The sequence below is a fragment of the Suricata suricatta genome, chromosome 12, assembly GCF_006229205.1.
Source record: "Suricata suricatta isolate VVHF042 chromosome 12, meerkat_22Aug2017_6uvM2_HiC, whole genome shotgun sequence".
In the NCBI taxonomy this organism is placed as follows: Eukaryota; Metazoa; Chordata; class Mammalia; order Carnivora; family Herpestidae; genus Suricata; species Suricata suricatta.
The window spans coordinates 57,957,497-57,974,779 of NC_043711.1; the positions used below are offsets into that span (position 1 = coordinate 57,957,497).

Genomic DNA, 17,283 nt, shown 5'->3' on the forward strand with positions numbered 1-17,283 from the left:
TGTCATGCTAAGTGAAATAAGTCAGGCAGAGAAGGACAGATACCATATGTTTGCATCCATAGGTCTAACAGGAGAGACCTGGCAGGGGACCATGGGGAGAGGAAGGGGGAAAGAGAGCTGGGGAGAGTGAGGGACACAGATCAAGGGAGACGATTGAATACTGAAAACGAACCATGGGCTGAAGGGGGAGGGGGAGGGAAGGAGGGGGGTGATGATCATGGTGGGGTGCACTTGTAGGGGAGAAGCACTGGGTGTTATATGGAAACCAATTTGACAATAAACTATTAAAAAAAAAAAGAAAGTGATTCTTGATCACACTGTCCAGCCTCTTCATTTGTGACAAGTGAATCTGAGATTATACAGAGATGATGGCATTCTATGAAGCACCTGTGTGCCATGGGGTTGCTCTTCCCACTTTATTGAACTATGAAGGAAAAAGACACATAAACACATATAAGCACAGTCAGAATAGTATTAGATAAAATGGCAACACTCTCGACAATCTTATCCTACTACAATTGGATTGTTAGGAGAAAGTCAGCTGGTAAGTGCTATCCAAGATGTAAAAGAAATCAGAGATTAGGTCAAGCAACATTGTCATTTCATTCTATTTCCATGTATTTAACAAGTATTTCTGAGCACTTCATATGTGCTAGACAACATGCAGAAGCCAGAGATGTGACGACAGAAATACAATGTCTATCTTCATATGAAATGACATATATGCAAGATATTCATTCTATAGTAATTCAACTAGCAAAAGATTAAAAACAGCCTTTTAATATGAGATTGGTTAATATAGATTCATATGATGGAATTTATGTAGTCCCAAAAAAAGTGTGAACAGGCTTCAAACATTCTGGTAGTAACAGGTTAGCAAACTCAGGCCAACTTTCCTGTGAGGGCTACTAAAAAATGCTGAACAAAATCATCAAAACAAAGATCTTGAAAATGGTAAAGAGCAAACAAGTCAGAGGCATCTGGGTGGCTCAATAGGTTAAGTGTCTGATTCTAGAGTTTGGTTCAGGTCATGATTTCACAGTTCATGAGTTTGATCCCCACATTGGGCTCCACGCTGGCAGTGTGAAGCCTGCTTGGGATTTTCTTTCTCTGCTCCTCCCCATCTCGCTTGTTCACTCTCTCTCTCTCAAAGTAAATAAATAAACTGTAAAAAAAAGAGAGCAAATAAGTCAGTGCGGAATTACCAGCCTAAAAACCTCTGGTAAGTCACATACTGTGATGTTAAACTCCGCACACAAAACCCCAATAGTGTTGAGAAACTGTGAAATTGAAGTGGCTTTGGGAACTTAGAGGGCCAGGGAGATATGTCAAAACCCAGGTTCACCCAAGGTAGAGAATCTGATAAACCAGTCCCCAATTTAAGGGAGGATCTGAATCAGCCATTGTTACTTTTGCTGTCTGGACTTGTAGTCCCCTCAGTGGTCTAGGCAACCTCACTTATCTGAAGGTGGTCCTGCCCCGGTGGTGCCCTCAGGAATCTGGCAAAAGCAAATAAAAGACCCCTTTTGACAAAGGGCCATCATTCAAGATCTTCAATTATTCCTAAGTAATAGTCAAATACAACCAGCATATAATCAAGGATAACCAGCACACAAATAAGGCAAGATGAGCAAGAACCAGGAGAAATAATAGGCAACAGAAGCAGGTGCAAAGTATGTGAGATACCGGAATTATTGTGAGCAAACTATCAAACAACTGTGGTTATTGTGTGAGAAGAGAGTTTTTTTTTTTTTAAAGCTTGAAAATACCAAGAGGGAAATTTAAAAAATGATATAACAAATCTGAACAGAGAACCAATCAAACTTTTAGAACCAAAAAGTGTGATCACAGGCCAAAATTAAGATCTAATGTAGATTAGACACAGCTGAGGAGAGCATTCATTAAATGAAATCATCAAGAATATAGCATGAAGATAGAAACAGAAGAGAAGGTAAAGGTAAAGTGAGAAGGTCCTACATTCCAGCATCCCTTTATTTGGAATCCTAGGAGGTGAGGAGTGAATGGGGTGGGGCATTATGTGAATACATAATAGCTTAAAAAAAAATATCCAGAATTGGTTTGGGATTTTCAATGTCCACTGAATTCCAAGTAGCATAAATACAAAGAAATCCACACCTGGCCCTATTATTGTGAAACTGAAGGTAAACAGAGAAATTATCATAAAAGCAGCCAGAGATTGGTACACAGGATCTCTATATTTTTCCCATAACTGTGTGTGAATGTATAATTATCTCAAAATGATAAGTTTAATAATTTTTTTAAAAAAGAAATCAGAGAAAAATAGATGTATCCTTAAAATGAGCCATAGTTAAATTGACAGCTGCCTTCTGAAAAATAATAGCAGAAGCCAGAAACCAGTGCAAAGGTATATCCAGTGTGCTGGTAGAAATCAACCACCAACCTGAATTCAATACTCAGCAAAAAATTCCTTTAAGAGTAAAAGTGAAAGAATGCACCAGTGAAAAGACGAATTCTGCTGAGTTAGGAAAGGATACAAAGGCAAACACATTCCATAAACTATTTGCCAGCAGTGGCATCACATGCTAGAGACAAAAATAAACACGCGCAAATAATCCAGTGTCAGGTCATTATAACATGTATCCTAGGCAGACAGCTGCATTTAGTGCTTAGCAGCAGCAACAGTTTTACTCATTCAAGTTCTGTGCCAGACTCCAGAAGCATGCTTGTACCTACAGCCCCACTTCCTGCTTTTCCAGCATTTACCGGTGACCTTTTGACCTACCTAATCTCTTCTGTTGATTTCTGTCTGTGTGACTTTTATTGAATCATCTGTAGAGAAAAGAGTACATATCAGAAGTATACACTCAGTGAAGTATCCCACGCTGAGGTCACCAGTGTGACCAGAATCCTGAATCCTTCTTCATGTTGCTTGCAGTCTGTCACTAAGGCTAACCAACTGTCCTGATGCTAACACCATGGATTTGCTTTGTCTGTTTCTAAACTCTATATAATGGAAACACACAGTACATGCTCAGTATTTACTCTCTGGGTTTTTTTTTTACTCAGTATTATGTATCTCTGTCAGTGTTGTGGTTTTTTTTTTTCATCATCATATTTCATTATCTGACTATATCATACTTTATTTACCCATCCTGTTTATGGACATCTGGGTCATTTCCACTGTTCTTTTAATAAATTGTTTTTTTACTTAAAAAAAGTTTATTGAAAGTGAAATAAAAATATTTCAGACATTCAAACTAAAAAGAGGTTAGCACCAGCATACTTAAGAAAAATGAAGATCTAAAGGATGTACCTCAGATAGATTGAAAATTATCCTAGACTGAAGGTCAGAAACACAAAAAAAGAAAAACAAAACAGTAAATATTTGGATAATTCTTAATGAACATTGATTATATAAAACAAAGATAAAATTTGTGGGGGGTTAAAATAGAGTGAGTTAAAATATATAACAATTGATAACAAAGGCATGAAAGTCAAGAGTGTAGTAAATGAAATTCAAGTGTCACATAGGCTTTGTATTGTTGTGGCAGAGGGTAAAAGTATTGACTAATACTAAACTTTGATAAACTGGGGATGCACATGTAATTTTTAGGATGAAGGAAAAGAGAGTGGAAATAGGGTGTATAACCTATAACTTAGTAAAATAAAAATGAAGTCATAAAAAAAGTCAATAAATCCAAAGAGAGGAAACAAGGGAGAAAACACAAACAGAATCAGATTTAAAGCACTTGTGGGGAAGAGCACTGGGTGTTATATGGAAACCAATTTGACAATAAACTATTAAAATAAAAATAAAGCACTCTGTAGAATAGTAGATTTAAATCCAACTCTATCAGTAATTATATTAAATGTAAATGGACTAAAGAGTTAAAAGATAAAGCTTTCACAAACATCAGAATATAAGGATATAAAAAATTGACATTATTAAAATTTGATGGAAAGGTATATATCATGTAAGATCTAATTCGAAGAAAGCTAGTCTTTATGGTACAAAACATTCCGAAGTAAAGAGGGTTAGCATTTTATAGTGATAAAAGATTCCATTCATCAAGATAATTCAAATGCATATTCTATGACCCAGCAATCCCATTCTTTGGCATATACACTAGAGAAACTGCAAGGACAAATGTGCAATATGTTTAAAGCAGTTTTTTTTCCAATAACCAGACACTGGAAACAATAGGAATATCCATCAGCAGGAGAATGGTTAGTCTACGGCCATACCACCCTGAAGGCGCCCGATCTCATCTGATCTCGGAAGCTAAGCAGGGTCGGGCCTGGTTAGTACTTGAATGGGAGGAGAATGGTTAATAAGTTCTTACACAGTTAAGCAATGGAATGCTATATAGCAGCAAAAATGAATTATGCATGGCAGCTTGAATGAGTATTGCAGAAGTAATACTGAGTGTAAGAAGCAGGGCATAAAAGAATATATGAGTATGATTCCATTTAGATAAATTTGACAGGAGGCAAAACTAAGCCATATTGTTCAGGGATGCATACAAATGAGGTATAAAAGCAAAGATGTTACTAGTGTAAAAGTCAGAGTAGGGAGGCAGGTGATTTACTCAGAAAAGGAGCCATGGTGGAGGCTTCTCTAAGGAGCTGTCAATACAATAGTCCATTTGTTGGTGGGGTGGTGATTGCATGAATATTTTCTTTATGTATGTTTGATCATCATCAGATTCCCTTATCAGTACAATTTTCTAATTATGTTGTTTGATTTATTAAAATTGGTAATAGGTTTTTGGTGATTAGTTTTTGGCTCGCTTTCCTTATTCTTCTATTTAAAAAAATTCTGAGGGGTGCCTGAGTGGCTTAGTTGGTTAAGCATTTGACTCTTGATCTTGTCTAGGGTCTTGATCTCAGGGTTGTGAGTTCAAGACCCATGTTGGGTTCTGTGCTGGGCTGGAGCCTACTTTAAAAAATATTGGGGTGCCTGAGTAGCTAGTCGGTTAAGCATTCGAGTCTTGACTTGGCCTGAAGTCATGATCTCACAGTTCATGAGTTTGAACCCCACATCAGCGCAGAGCTCTGCCCCTCTTTCATTGGTGTGCTCACTCACTCTCTCTCAAAATAAAGTTTAAAAACATCTCAAGTGAGAGGCACCTGGTGTCTCAGTTCAGGTGAGCATCAGACTTCAGCTCAGGTCATGAGCTCACAGTTTGTGGGTTTAAGCCGTGTGTCAGGCTCTGTGCTCACAGCTCGGAGCCTGGAGCCTGCTTTGGATTCTGTGTCCTGGTCTCTCTCTGTCCCCCCCAACCCCCACTCATACTATCTGTCTCTCTCAAAAATAACTTAAATTTTTTTTGCATTTATTTATTTTTGAGACACAGATATAGAGCACAAGCAGAGGAGGGGCAGAGAGAGAATGAGACACAGAATCCAAAGCAGGCTTTTGGCTCCAAACAGTCAGCACAGAGCCTGACACGGGGCTCAAACTCACGGACCGTGAGATCACGATCTGAGCCAAAGACAGACACTTAACTGATTGAGCCACCTAGGTGCCCCAAAAGTAAATAACATTAAAAACATTTTTTTAATTAAAAATAAATAAAAATTCTCGTGAATATTAGAAAAAATGAAATGAATGTTCTCAGGGCTAAAGGCAGCAATATGTTCCATCTGAAAATAAAAACAAAAGGCTAAGGTATTACTTACATATGTGATCTGCTGAAAGTAGCACTGATCTCTTTTTTCTTACATTTACCAGGTTAACTTTGAGGAATTTAAGGAAGGTTTTGTGGCAGTGTTATCATCAAATGCTGGTGCTGGCCCCTTGGATGAAGACAGTATTTCCTTGGAATCTAGTAGGAAGACTTTCTCGACTTACTTTTTTTTCATTATTTATCTGTTACCTTCTGGAGTGTGGTATTCAGCCTGAAGGATGTTAGTAGGTCTCAGAACTAAATCCTAACTCCACTCTCTGACCGCCAAGCTGTGTAGACTGGGATGAGATGTTGGATTTTTTCTTCTTTTGTTTCCTTATTTGTACACAGTATTGGAAAGGAAAAGCTCTGTTGTTTTCCTTTACACATAGTACTCTGAATACTCCTGGCACTTCTGGTCACCAAATGTGTTTGTCCCCCACCAGGCAGTTCTCCAACATCATCTAGGTGTCCTACATTGTAACTCAACCCTGACATAACCTACCTGGAGATAGCCTTAGTCCCAGAAGATGGCCCCCACTTCAGATGCCAGTCACAAGTCCAGTTTGTCACCTCTGCTTCTGATTGTCTGTAAATCAGAGATTCCCAAAGCCCCTTCCTCAGGTTCAATTCATTTGTAAGAGCAGCTCATAGAAATCAGGACACCAGTTTACTTACTAAATCACCACTTTATTGTAAAAGGATAGAACTCTGGAACAGCCAGATGGAAGAGGGAGGGGCACAGGGCAAGGTGTGGGGAAAGGACGCAGAGCTCATGCCCTCTCCCTGTGCGCCACTCTACTCCAATCTCTGTGTTCACTCCAGAAGCTCTCTGAACCCCATCCTGTTAGGTTTTTATTGCAGGCTTCATTACATAGGCATGATTGATCAAACCACTGGCTATTCAAACTCCAGCCCCTCCCCCTTCCCTGGGGGTCAGGTTTGGGGCTGAAAGTCCTAACCCCTAATCACATTGGGTGTCCAGGCAACCAGCCCCCATTCTTAAGGGCTTTCTAGGAGTCACCTCATTAACATAAACAGGCTTAGTTGCCAGGGATCAAAGACCAAATATATATTTATTGTGAATCACAGTATCACAAGTATCAAATAATACTGTGTGCTGTCCTTACAGCATGGAGTATTGACAAGATAAAATAGATGTGGAACAGTTGAAGTTTCAAGATTTGAAAGCTCAGTGCAGACATAAAGTATATCTAGACCACTGAGGTTGGCATAACAGATAGGATGCCACCAGCCCTAGGAAGATCTGACCAGGGGTGGGAACCATAGCATGACCAGCAGTCGTTTTTGCAGGTGTATCTTCTGTCAGGCAGTAGTGTTGTGCTATGATGACAGCCCTGATTAGACTCCTGTCATGGGAATGGGACTGGAGGGACAAAGATAGAATTTCCAAATGGAAGGGACGTCCTGAGGGGAAATGCCCCCTGGCTTTGGTAATGGTCAGGAGGTGGACAGAAGGTTTGGAAAGAGGTCCACTCAGGGGCATGTAGGTTGTGGGGTGAGAGTCAGAAGATGGTGATGGACATTCATTAGTGCCTGCTCCATTGGACTTCAGGCTGTGAATGGTAGCCACTGACATACTTCGGACCCATCTTGGCTACCTGTGATGAGCATCTGGGCAGTAAGTGAAATAGGACATGGGGCAATGTGTTTGAGGTTGGAGGTGTGATATTAATGAGACTGAAAAAGGAGCTCTTTCCTTCTGGTCCACAGCAGACTCTTCCCACAGTGGATCCTTGGTCTGGAGCAGGTGCATGACCAGATAACAGAGATAATAAGAGGGCTTGGGGCAGGGGAGCAGGAAGTGGAAAGGATGACAGCTCACATCAATTATCTTCAGTGTGCCAGGTTCCTAGAATCCTGTGGCATTATCATACCCATTATTCACAAGAAGAACTGAGGGCTGACATGTAAAGGGATTTATTTGTCCAAGCTCCATGTGGAATCTTGACTGTGGCCAAGATTTGAGTTCCAGTTTTTCACTTGTAAGCACTGGGCTCTTGTATATGCATTGTAGCCAGAACCGGCTCCTTCAACTGGCTGCTGAAGGCTACAGGGCACCTGGGTATAGCATAGAGAAACCTGCATGACCCCTGGGGCATTCGCAGGTCACTTTGTCTGACACCTGTTCTTCTGTAAGAGGTGAAGACAGTCACAGGCCTTCACTAACACAAGATTTGGGAATGTGGCATGTGATAATCAACAGGAATGGAAGGGCAATGCTCAGTGTCCTTGACACTGTATATATCCCTCCCATGCTTGAGAATGTCTGGAGCTTCTAAACTTAAAACTAGATCTTTAGTATGCACTCAGTTTCTCCAAAGAGACAAGGAGGTATTCGAGGACTTGTGGTTCCCCACGCCCCCGCCCCCCCAGCTTGTTTTCTTTGGCTTTTTCTTTTCTTTCGAATTTCAAAGCTATCCTCAATTAAATGGTCATATGTATGGCCTGAGACTCCTTCTCTTCATGGCAGCTCAAGGGGGCATCAGAGCCCTTCTGATTTTTCTGTGCTTGGTTTCTCACCTGTGCCCCAACTTCCCATTTCCTGCCTGATTCGACTTTCCCTCTTCCTACACTTACTCAAGGTGGAAGGAAGAGTCTTCTGCCATCCACATTAGCCAGCCCACAGTCTCTCTATAACCAGAAACAGTGTTCATCTGCAAAAGCCTGAATTCACTGACTCTCACTTACCCTTTTGGCAGCTCTCTGGTGGGAGTCATTCTCCATGTTGGAACACTGCTGGGTTTACTCACTCCTGTTTTCTCTTTGCTGTCTTTGACACTTTGCCCTCCTCTTCCATATATCACATGCCTGTTATCCCAGGGTGATTGGTATAATTTATGATTACCTCCAAGTGTCCCAGTGAGGTGAGAAATGCTATGGTCACCCTGTATATTGTCAGCTGTCTTAAATATCATGCTGTCACTTCATAGTCTCCATATTCCACATGAAATTTGGCATCTTCCTTTCTAAAACTGCTCCCTTATCCCCAGTATCTGTCTGTCACTGGCATCACTGTGCTTTCAGTTGGCCAGGCTGGACCCTGCCCCTTCCTCTGTTGTGGCCTCAAGGTCAGGAGCCAGGGGTCAAGGTCAGGGGGATGGAAGAAAGGAATGGTATGGTACTTGACTTAAAGTGGCATGACACCTCTCAGTGAAATGCTCCATTTTCTTGGCCTAGACTTACTTCATTGGATCTTATGCTTTTCTCTGCAACTGGCCTATTCTGATTGCTTCCCTCTGAACCTATGTCATGTCCTGGCCGCTGCCCGTCAGGCCCTTTCCAAGTCTGTCACTTACTCACCCAAATTCCACACAGAGTCAGTGTCATTTCTTCTCTGCCTGAGAGGTCATAGCTACTCTGTACAAATGTGAACAGGTAAGGAGGGAAGGAAATGCAAGGGGTTGTTAGAGTTTAAGAGATTCTTATGAATCCCACATTAAAATCCATGTCTCCCTCTGTCCCAGACTTCAGACCTGCAGAGTTTGAGCCTTCCTTGGCTGTGTGTGAGATCCACGCCCACAGCACCCTGACAGTTTTGTCCAGAGAGGATCCTGAATTGAACAGGATAGGAAGTGACCTTCTGGTCTCTAGAACAGTATGTTGCTGGAATATTAGAGATTTTTTTCCTTTGTATAAAAAGCTATTAGTATTAGTCTCTTATTATATAAACAAAAAGTCTTTTTGTATTAGTAGTAGTCTTTTATTATATAAATAAAAGCAGAATGCTCGGAAAAATGTAAATAGCACAGAGTTTAGAGTAGAAAGTCCCCATCTTCCAGCCTGGGTTTCTCAGTTCCCTGCCTAAAGAATAGATTGACCATTGTTAATTGCTGTCTATGTTCTCCCAGACATTTTCTATGTGCTTCTGTGAGAGCTACACTCTGCATCTTGAAATGTGTTGCTGCAGTGTGCACAGACCACCCACTCCTGCCCCTCTCCAACCCTCTTATTTTCTTTCCAGCTGCCTCTCGTGCTGTCCCACCAAAGTATGTGAGCGGCTCTAAATGGTATGGTCGCTGGAGCTGCCCGGAGCCTGAGCCATGTGGCCCTGCAACTGGAGCCAAATGTTTAGCAGAACAACAGACCAGGGCCACTGGGAGAAGCCAGCTCCACCACTCTGCATCTCTGGAAAGTATGGAGGTGGGTCAAGTTCCTTCCTTCCCCATCCCAGGCCACCATTTCACTTAGTCATTGTGACATGACTACAAGAGGATATGGGGGACAGGTAGGCATTCCTAGGCATCTCAAGTTCCTAGAAGCAAGGGTTCAGTTTGGGGAATGACATTTCGTTCTAAAGTCTGGGGTGCCTAGGTGGCCTGATTGGTTAAACGACTGACTCTTGATTTTGGCTCAGGTCATGAGACCCAGACCCATCTTGGGCTGCATGCTGAGTGTAGAGTCTGCCTCTCTCGCTTTTTGCCCCTCCCTGTTGGGGCCCAGTAGGCCAAAAAAACCTCTTGCAGAGCAACCGTTGATGACACTGCCTCCGGGACACACGAGAGTCTATATAAGTGACCATTGATGGCACTGCCATGGGGCACAGGAGAGTCTATATAAGTGACCATTGATGGCTGTGCCTCTGGGGCGCAGGAGAACTATTTGGGAAGTGGCAGAACAAGTCGAAAGACTGCAAAACAACATTTGGCCTCCTGGGCTGCACATGTGGCTTCTGTTTAACCTGTCTATGATTTTCTCATTGCTTTGCAAAAGCAAAAAGGCATATACCTTTAAGTTTTGAATCAACTTGGGTCAGTTAGTGGCGCCAGCTTTCCCTTACATTATTTCTGTTCCCAGCTCATTGCCTGCTGTTGGGGCAAACACAATCCTCTGTCTAAAATTAACTCCTTGAATGATAAATGTCTTGCCAGACATAGCTGCTAAAGGGCCTTGAAGAAAAGAAGATTCTTTGAGAGACAGACTCCCTCATTCCTGTTTTTTTACTTCTGTTCTCAAGGCTGTTCTCTCTTCTGTGATAAAAAATGATCCTTCCCAGAACATGTTTTTACTTTCTCAAGGACCATAAACTGTGTAATTATTAAAGGAAAAAAAAATGTGTAATCCTCTATGGCATAAAAGACACTGACTTTCTTAGTAAAGTGTGGCTTTACCACCATTCATGTAGTCTGTCTTCTTTCCTGTAGATATTGTGCCGACACCAACCACCTACTCAGGGACCTTTTGACTGGGGTGCGTGGATTGGTCCCTCGCATTCCTTAGTGGCGCCCAACATGGGGCTTGAACCCACGACCCTGGGATTAAGAGTCCCATGCTCTACCGACTGAGCTAGGTGGGCGCCACTAAGGAATGCGGGGGACCAGCCCATGCACCCCAGTTGGGATGTATGCATTAGAAAAAATGGGACATACCACCTGCTCTCAGATTCCACTCTCACTTCAGTGCTGGCTCTGCAGGGTGCTGAGTATTGGTCAACTTGGCATTCCTTCCAGAATCAGATGTGGGGTGCATAGCACCTGTCAGAAGCAGACTTTGACTTTGTAGTCAGCCAACTCAGCCACAAAAACATGAGGTTTTTACTTGAGTCAAGTGTTTCTTGATGGCCTCCCCCCTTCAGGGTGCAGTTTGCAAAGGGCACTGAGGAGTCAGTGCTTGCTATGTATCATGCTGTCCCTGGAGCTCCTGGAGGGACAGGGAGAACTACTTTCCCTCTCCAAGTGTTTGTTGAACGGATCTAGATGATAAAGGACAGAGTGCAGAGAGGTAAGGATCATCAACCTTGAGTCAAGATAATGTTATGTGGTAGAAGGTTGACCATTCTCCACAGCCAATCCTCTCCAGTGCTAGTGTCCAAAGCCAGTGCCACAAGAAGGTGCTCATTTGGGGAGGATTTTTCTTTCTTGTTAGGGTATAAGTGCTTATTTGTGTTTTTAGTGTTGAGTACTAATGACTTTTGGTTTATATTGAGGAGCCTTATGTGTCCCTGTGTCTACATTGTAGCACTTGGTCTATGAAAAGGAGCTGTTCTGTGCCAGTGCCTCATGGCCTGCGTGCAAAGGCCACCCACAGGTGTGAGGTTTTGCCCGAGGAGCTGCATCTCACCAGCTATTGGTCCTCTTCCTCAGTCTTTATCTGGCCCTAAAATATATCCTTCTCTTCATTTTTACAGAGTCTCAAGTCAGATGAAGAAGCTGAAAGTACTAAAGAACCTCAGAATAAGTTGTTTGAAGCACAAGGTAAAGCCACAGCCAACATGATTGATGTTCCCTATCTTTGTCCCGTGCTTTGAAGTTCAAGGAGCTGGCTTGTTGGTCAGTGAGCCAGAATGTGTTAATTTCTGGGAAGCATGCAGATTGGATGCTATATCTGGTGGGCCCCTTTTCCAGAGGTACTCCCACCTGGGAGGTAGTCACTTGGTATCAGCATCCCCTGAGGTCAGACCATTGGACAGAGGCCCCTGGCCAAGGTAACAGTATGGTTGGGCCACGTCTCACGGTCTGTGAGGACCAGTGTGACTCCAGGTGGCAGGCATGGCCTTGGAGTCCCAGGCCTCTTGAATTCCCTTCTTTTTTTTTTCTTTTTTTAATTTTTATTTAATTTCTTTTTTAAATTTACATCCAATTTAGTTAGCATATAGTGCAACAATGATTTCAGGAGTAGATTCTTTAATGCCTCTTACCCATTTAGCCCAACCCCCCTCCCACAACCCTTCCAGTAACCCACTGTTCTCTATATTTAAGAGTCTCTTATGTTTTGTCCTCCTCCCTGTTTTTATAATCTTTTTGATGCCCTCTCTTATGTTCATCCATTTTGTTTCTTAAAGTCTTCATATGAGTGAAGTCATATAATTTTTGTCTTTCTCTGACTGACTAATTTCACTTAGCATAATACTCTCTAGTTCCATCCACATAGTTGCAAATGGCAAGATTTCATTCTTTTTAATTGGCAAGTAATACTCTATTGTATATGCCTACCATATCTTCATCTGTTTATCTGTTGATGGACATTTGGGCTTTCTATACTTTGGCCATTGTTGATAGTGCTGCTATAAACATTAGGGTGCAGTGCCCCTTCAAAACAGCATACCTATATCCCTTGGATAAATACCTAGTAGTGCAATTGCTGGGTCAAAGGGTAGTTCTATTTTTAATTTTTTGAGGAACCTTAACATCTATTCTTGGCCTGAGTTGTTAATGTTAGCCATTCTGATGGATGTGAGTTAGTGTCTCATTGTGGTTTTGATTTGTATTTCCCTGATGAATGAGTGATGTGTCTGTTTCATCATCATTTCATGTGTCTGTTGGACATTTGGATGTCTTCTTTGGAGAAGTGTCTATTCATGTCTTTTGCCCATTTCTTCACTGGATTGTTTGTTTTTTGGGTGTTAAGTTTAGTAAGTTTTTTATAGATTTTGGATACTAACCCTTAATCTGATACATCATTTGTAAATATCTTCTCCCATTCTGTCAGTTGCCTTTTTAGTTTTGCTGATTGTTTCCTTCACTCTGCAGAAACTTTTTATTTTGATGAGGTTCCAATAGTTCATTTTTGCTTTTGTTTTCCTTGCCTGCAGAGACGTGTTGAGTAAGAAGTTGCTGTGGCTGAGGTCAAAGAAGGTTTTGCCTTCTTTCTCCTCTAGGATTTTGATGACTTATGTTTAGATCTTTCATCCATTTTGAGTTTATTTTTGTGTATGGTGTAATAAAGTAGTCCAGGTTCATTTTTCTGAATGTCACTGTCCAGTTTTCCCAGCATCACTTGCTGAAGAGACTGTCTTTATTCCATTGGATAATCTTTCCTACTTTGTCAAAGATTAGTTGGCCATACATTTGTGGATCCATTTCTGGGTTCTCAATTCTGTTGCAGTGATCTGAGTGTCTGTTCTTTGCACTCCCTTCTTAATGTGCCATGCCTGGGCACATCCTCTTCCTGACTGTGTGCAAGCAGTCTTGGCAACTGCCATTGGCTCTGTGTCTGTGCTCCAGGTAAAATAGCAGATGTGGCCCTGACCCTCAGGAGCCTTGTGCAGGCAACTGGAAGGTAGCAGCAGGTGTACAGAAGATAGCAGTGTGCCCACATGTGGGTCTGGGGATGCCTTAAACATACGTCTCACACAAAGCAGAAAGTGCAGAAACTTGACTTGAAGAGGCAGACCACAGTGGACTTTTTGAATTTCTGCTACAGTAAAAAATCAGCATTTGGAACTAAGCATGTTCTTAGATCATGGTCCTCAAGGACGAGGGCCATTGTTCAGGGTTTAACTCAGTGGATGTCAGGGGAACTGACCTAAGTGCCCACCTGGGCTGCTGGACAAAGCACATAGATCAGGAAGGGCAGTCAAGCAACCACTTCTTAACTGTCTTCGTTTCAAAGTCTAAATCTAGGTCAGGAAAGGAAGGGCTCTTGGGGAAGGTTGTGCACTGTGGAATTTTGGGACTTTCTCCCCTTTCTGCTTCTTCCAAGCCTTAAACACAAATCTTTCCACTGGGTTAGAACTGACAGTAGTGCATGAAACTCACATCAGACCTCAGAGGATTTATTTATCTCCTCCGCCATTCCTGAGAAATAAACCCTAGTATCATAGGTGCTTTTATGATTTTATTTAGAAATTTCAGACACTTTAAGCTGGAGGAGATCTCCAAAAAGGCATTTTCCAGGGCACCTGAGTGGCTCCGTTGATTAAACATCTGCCTTTGGCTCAGGTCATGATCTCACAGTTTGTGAGTTTGAGCCCATTTAGAACTATGTGCTAGACAGGTCAGAGCCTGGAGTCTGCTTCAGATTCTGTGTTTCCTTGTCTCTTTTCCCCTCTCCTGTGCTTGCGCTCGCTCTCTCTCAAAAATAAACATTAAAAAAAATTTTTAAGGCATTTTTCTCGACCCAGCCCAGTGCTTTTCATGAGCACACAGGACTGGCTTTCCTCAGGAAAAGTGACTTTTCTTATTCTTAGTTGGGTTATCAAAGTAATTAATGTCAAGGTGGCCCATCTACCCAAGCTGCTGACAGGAAACTCCAGTCATGTGGTGTCTACGCTGCCTCTCTCTGTGTCAGGCTGGGTGGTGTGGACAGACTGTGGAGGGGATTTCTGGCTTGAAGCATGGCTCATGCAGGATGGCTTTGCATGGGCATCCCCAACATCTGTCCATTCCATAAGTTGTTTTCTCTGGCAAAGCTCAGAAACATCAGTTCGTAGAAATTGATTTTTTAAAAACTAGGTTTTTTGTTTTGTTTTGTTTTGTTTTGCTTTGTAAATACAAATAATGCAGCCCTCTTTTATGTGCTTCCAGTGGTCTGACTTTAGGAGGTTCCTTTGAGAAAAAGTTTTCCCCACATGGACCAGAGATTCCTCTCACCCCTACCTACATTTTATTATGAAAATTTGGAAACACAGAATGAAAATGAAAGAATTGTATTGTGAATGGCCATGTACTCATCACCTAGATTCCACCTTTGATGCTTTGCTACTCAAGTGTGTCCATCTGCCCTTCCATCTGATTTCAGAGTCAATTGCCAGCATTGGTATATTTCCCCCAAGTGCTTCCACCTGGAGCTCCAGGTTTACCTGTCACTCTCCCTGCTTCAGGCCAGCTGCCAGCTTGGGGTTCCAAGGTCTTCAGATGCCTCCAGAAGCCCTGCAACCTCTCCTTGGACACCCCTGAGAGCCAGGTTCAAGGCATCTGGGAAGAGCTGGGCATTGGCAGTAGCGGCCACCTCAACGAGCGGGAGTTGGCTGTGGTCTGCCAGAGCGTCGGGCTCCAGGGACTAGAGAAGGAGGTGAGAAGGTCTGAGGCAGACCAAACTGAAGGACAGGTTCTTTGCGGTGGTCAGGTTGGTGTTGGTTCTGGAGAGTCTCTTCATTCTCCAGACACATGTGGTTGTACCACTTTGTGGTCTGAAGTCCTGTAGTAACTCCCAGTGCTGCTGCTAAGCTCTACACCCACATAGGTCAGGCATGGGGCACCTTGCTGGCTTCTGAGCACCTTCAGTCATAATCCTTCCTCTGCCTGGAATGCCCTTTTCCCTTTCGGCATTTCCCAGTTCTACTGCCTATCCCAGATGTTATACCCTCTCAGGTAGGCTACACTCCCTTGTAGGGGCTAAGGGGAGAGGGGTGGGCAGTGGGGATGTGATGGGAAAGCATCTCCTTGCTAAAGTCCCCCTGAGCTTTGCTGTCCTTGCTGTTTCCTGAATTGCTGAGGGCCCAGGGTGCCCTCCGTATGTATGTCTTTTTCCTGCCATCCAGCAAGTTCCTTGTACAGTAGATTCTGAATGGGTATTTATGGAATTAGGAAGTGCAGGTGGTGCCCATTCACAGCAGGGTGGAAACTGACCAGGTGTGTAGATGTCACAAGACAGAGCTGGGGAACATCAGGTGTGTCCCAGAAAGTTTGAGTTTGGTAAGGACAAGCAGATTGCCAGGGAAGATCTGGGTTGTGGTGACTGGCATGCAGCTGCTTGTGGGTGGGGCCTCAGCACAGGTGTGGCGGATTTTGTTTAGGAACTGGAGGACCTGTTTAACAAACTGGATCAAGATGGAGACGGCAGAGTGAGTCTTGAGGAATTCCAGCTTGGCCTATTCAATTATGGGCCCACTTCACTTCCAGAGTCTTCTACTCCCATCAAATCGAGCATGTCCTGGTCTCATTACCAGGTAAAATGGGATGATTAAGCCTTAAATCCCAGCAGCAGTTGCTGTCACTATGACCTTCAGAATCTTTACAAACCTGGGAGTTGGTGGGGGTATGTACACATATGTGTGTGAGTGGTGGGAGACCATGTGATTTAGATTCTAGAACAGACAGGTCTTCTGCTGATCTGGCTTTGCCCCTCCCTAGCTGTGTGTCCCTGAGTGAGTTACTTGCCTTCTCAGAGTCTCAGGCTCTTCATCTGTAAAACGGTACCTACCTCATAGGGGTTTTATGAGGATTACATGGCAGTTTCTTGACTGTCTCCTCAAGAAGCCTATCTCAGTGTGCCTTCCATCTCCCTCTCTCCTCCCCGTTGTGGTGCAGTGAGAGCATTCTGTACCTACTCTAGGAGTAGTTACCATGTACTCCTTTCCCTGTACTCTCCCCATCCTGTGTTCCTAAATTTTATCTCTCATACAAATACCAGGTCTCTGAAGATGGAGAAGAGCAAATTTTAGGCAGTTATTTAAATTGTGATCATCTTCAGTGACCACTGGTTTAATATTTGCTTTTTCTCCTTCCAGTATAGGAGAACCTCCCTCTTCAATCACAGGGCATGGTTCTCTGGGGGAGTCTTGCCAATACTTCTCTGCTGATGTGACTGATCCTATAGTTTGTAGGTGGCAGTGTAGGACAAGTAATGTTGTTCTCTGCTGCACTGGGTATAATCTGAGAGTCCCGATTTTTAATTGGAACCTGATGAGAATGGACAGACAAGAAACTAGGAATGTTAAAGGAAAGTGTCAGGCCATGTAAGGTCAGAGGCCACAATGAAGTACCACCAAGTCATGCTAGGAGCCAGTGGAAGGAGGGTGCCTCCTCTCTGGTAGAGCTGCCCTTGTTCCTATGTCCCATTGAGGAGATACAACTGGACAGGGCTCTGAGCCATGGGGCACAGGAATGAGGCCAGGAGATCCCACCTCTAGTCACAGGTAGGTGCCCAAGGAACACCTGATTGCCCAGGA

The 17,283-nt window shown here is 43.0% G+C and overlaps 1 protein-coding gene and 1 non-coding gene across 2 annotated transcripts in view; one reads left to right on the forward strand and one right to left on the reverse strand.

Moving 5' to 3' along the window:
• The window catches only part of NINL (ninein like), a 239,084-nt gene that overhangs the window by 133,215 nt on the left and 88,586 nt on the right, over positions 1-17,283 (forward strand). The window contains exons 3-7 of the mRNA XM_029918717.1: positions 5,717-5,813; positions 9,637-9,815; positions 11,800-11,866; positions 15,214-15,404; positions 16,129-16,281. Of these exons, the coding sequence (XP_029774577.1) occupies positions 5,717-5,813; positions 9,637-9,815; positions 11,800-11,866; positions 15,214-15,404; positions 16,129-16,281 (687 nt within the window). The remainder of the gene's footprint in view (positions 1-5,716; positions 5,814-9,636; positions 9,816-11,799; positions 11,867-15,213; positions 15,405-16,128; positions 16,282-17,283) is intronic.
• TRNAK-CUU lies at positions 10,896-10,968 on the reverse strand. The gene has a single exon. It is a non-coding gene; the product is annotated as a tRNA-Lys (tRNA).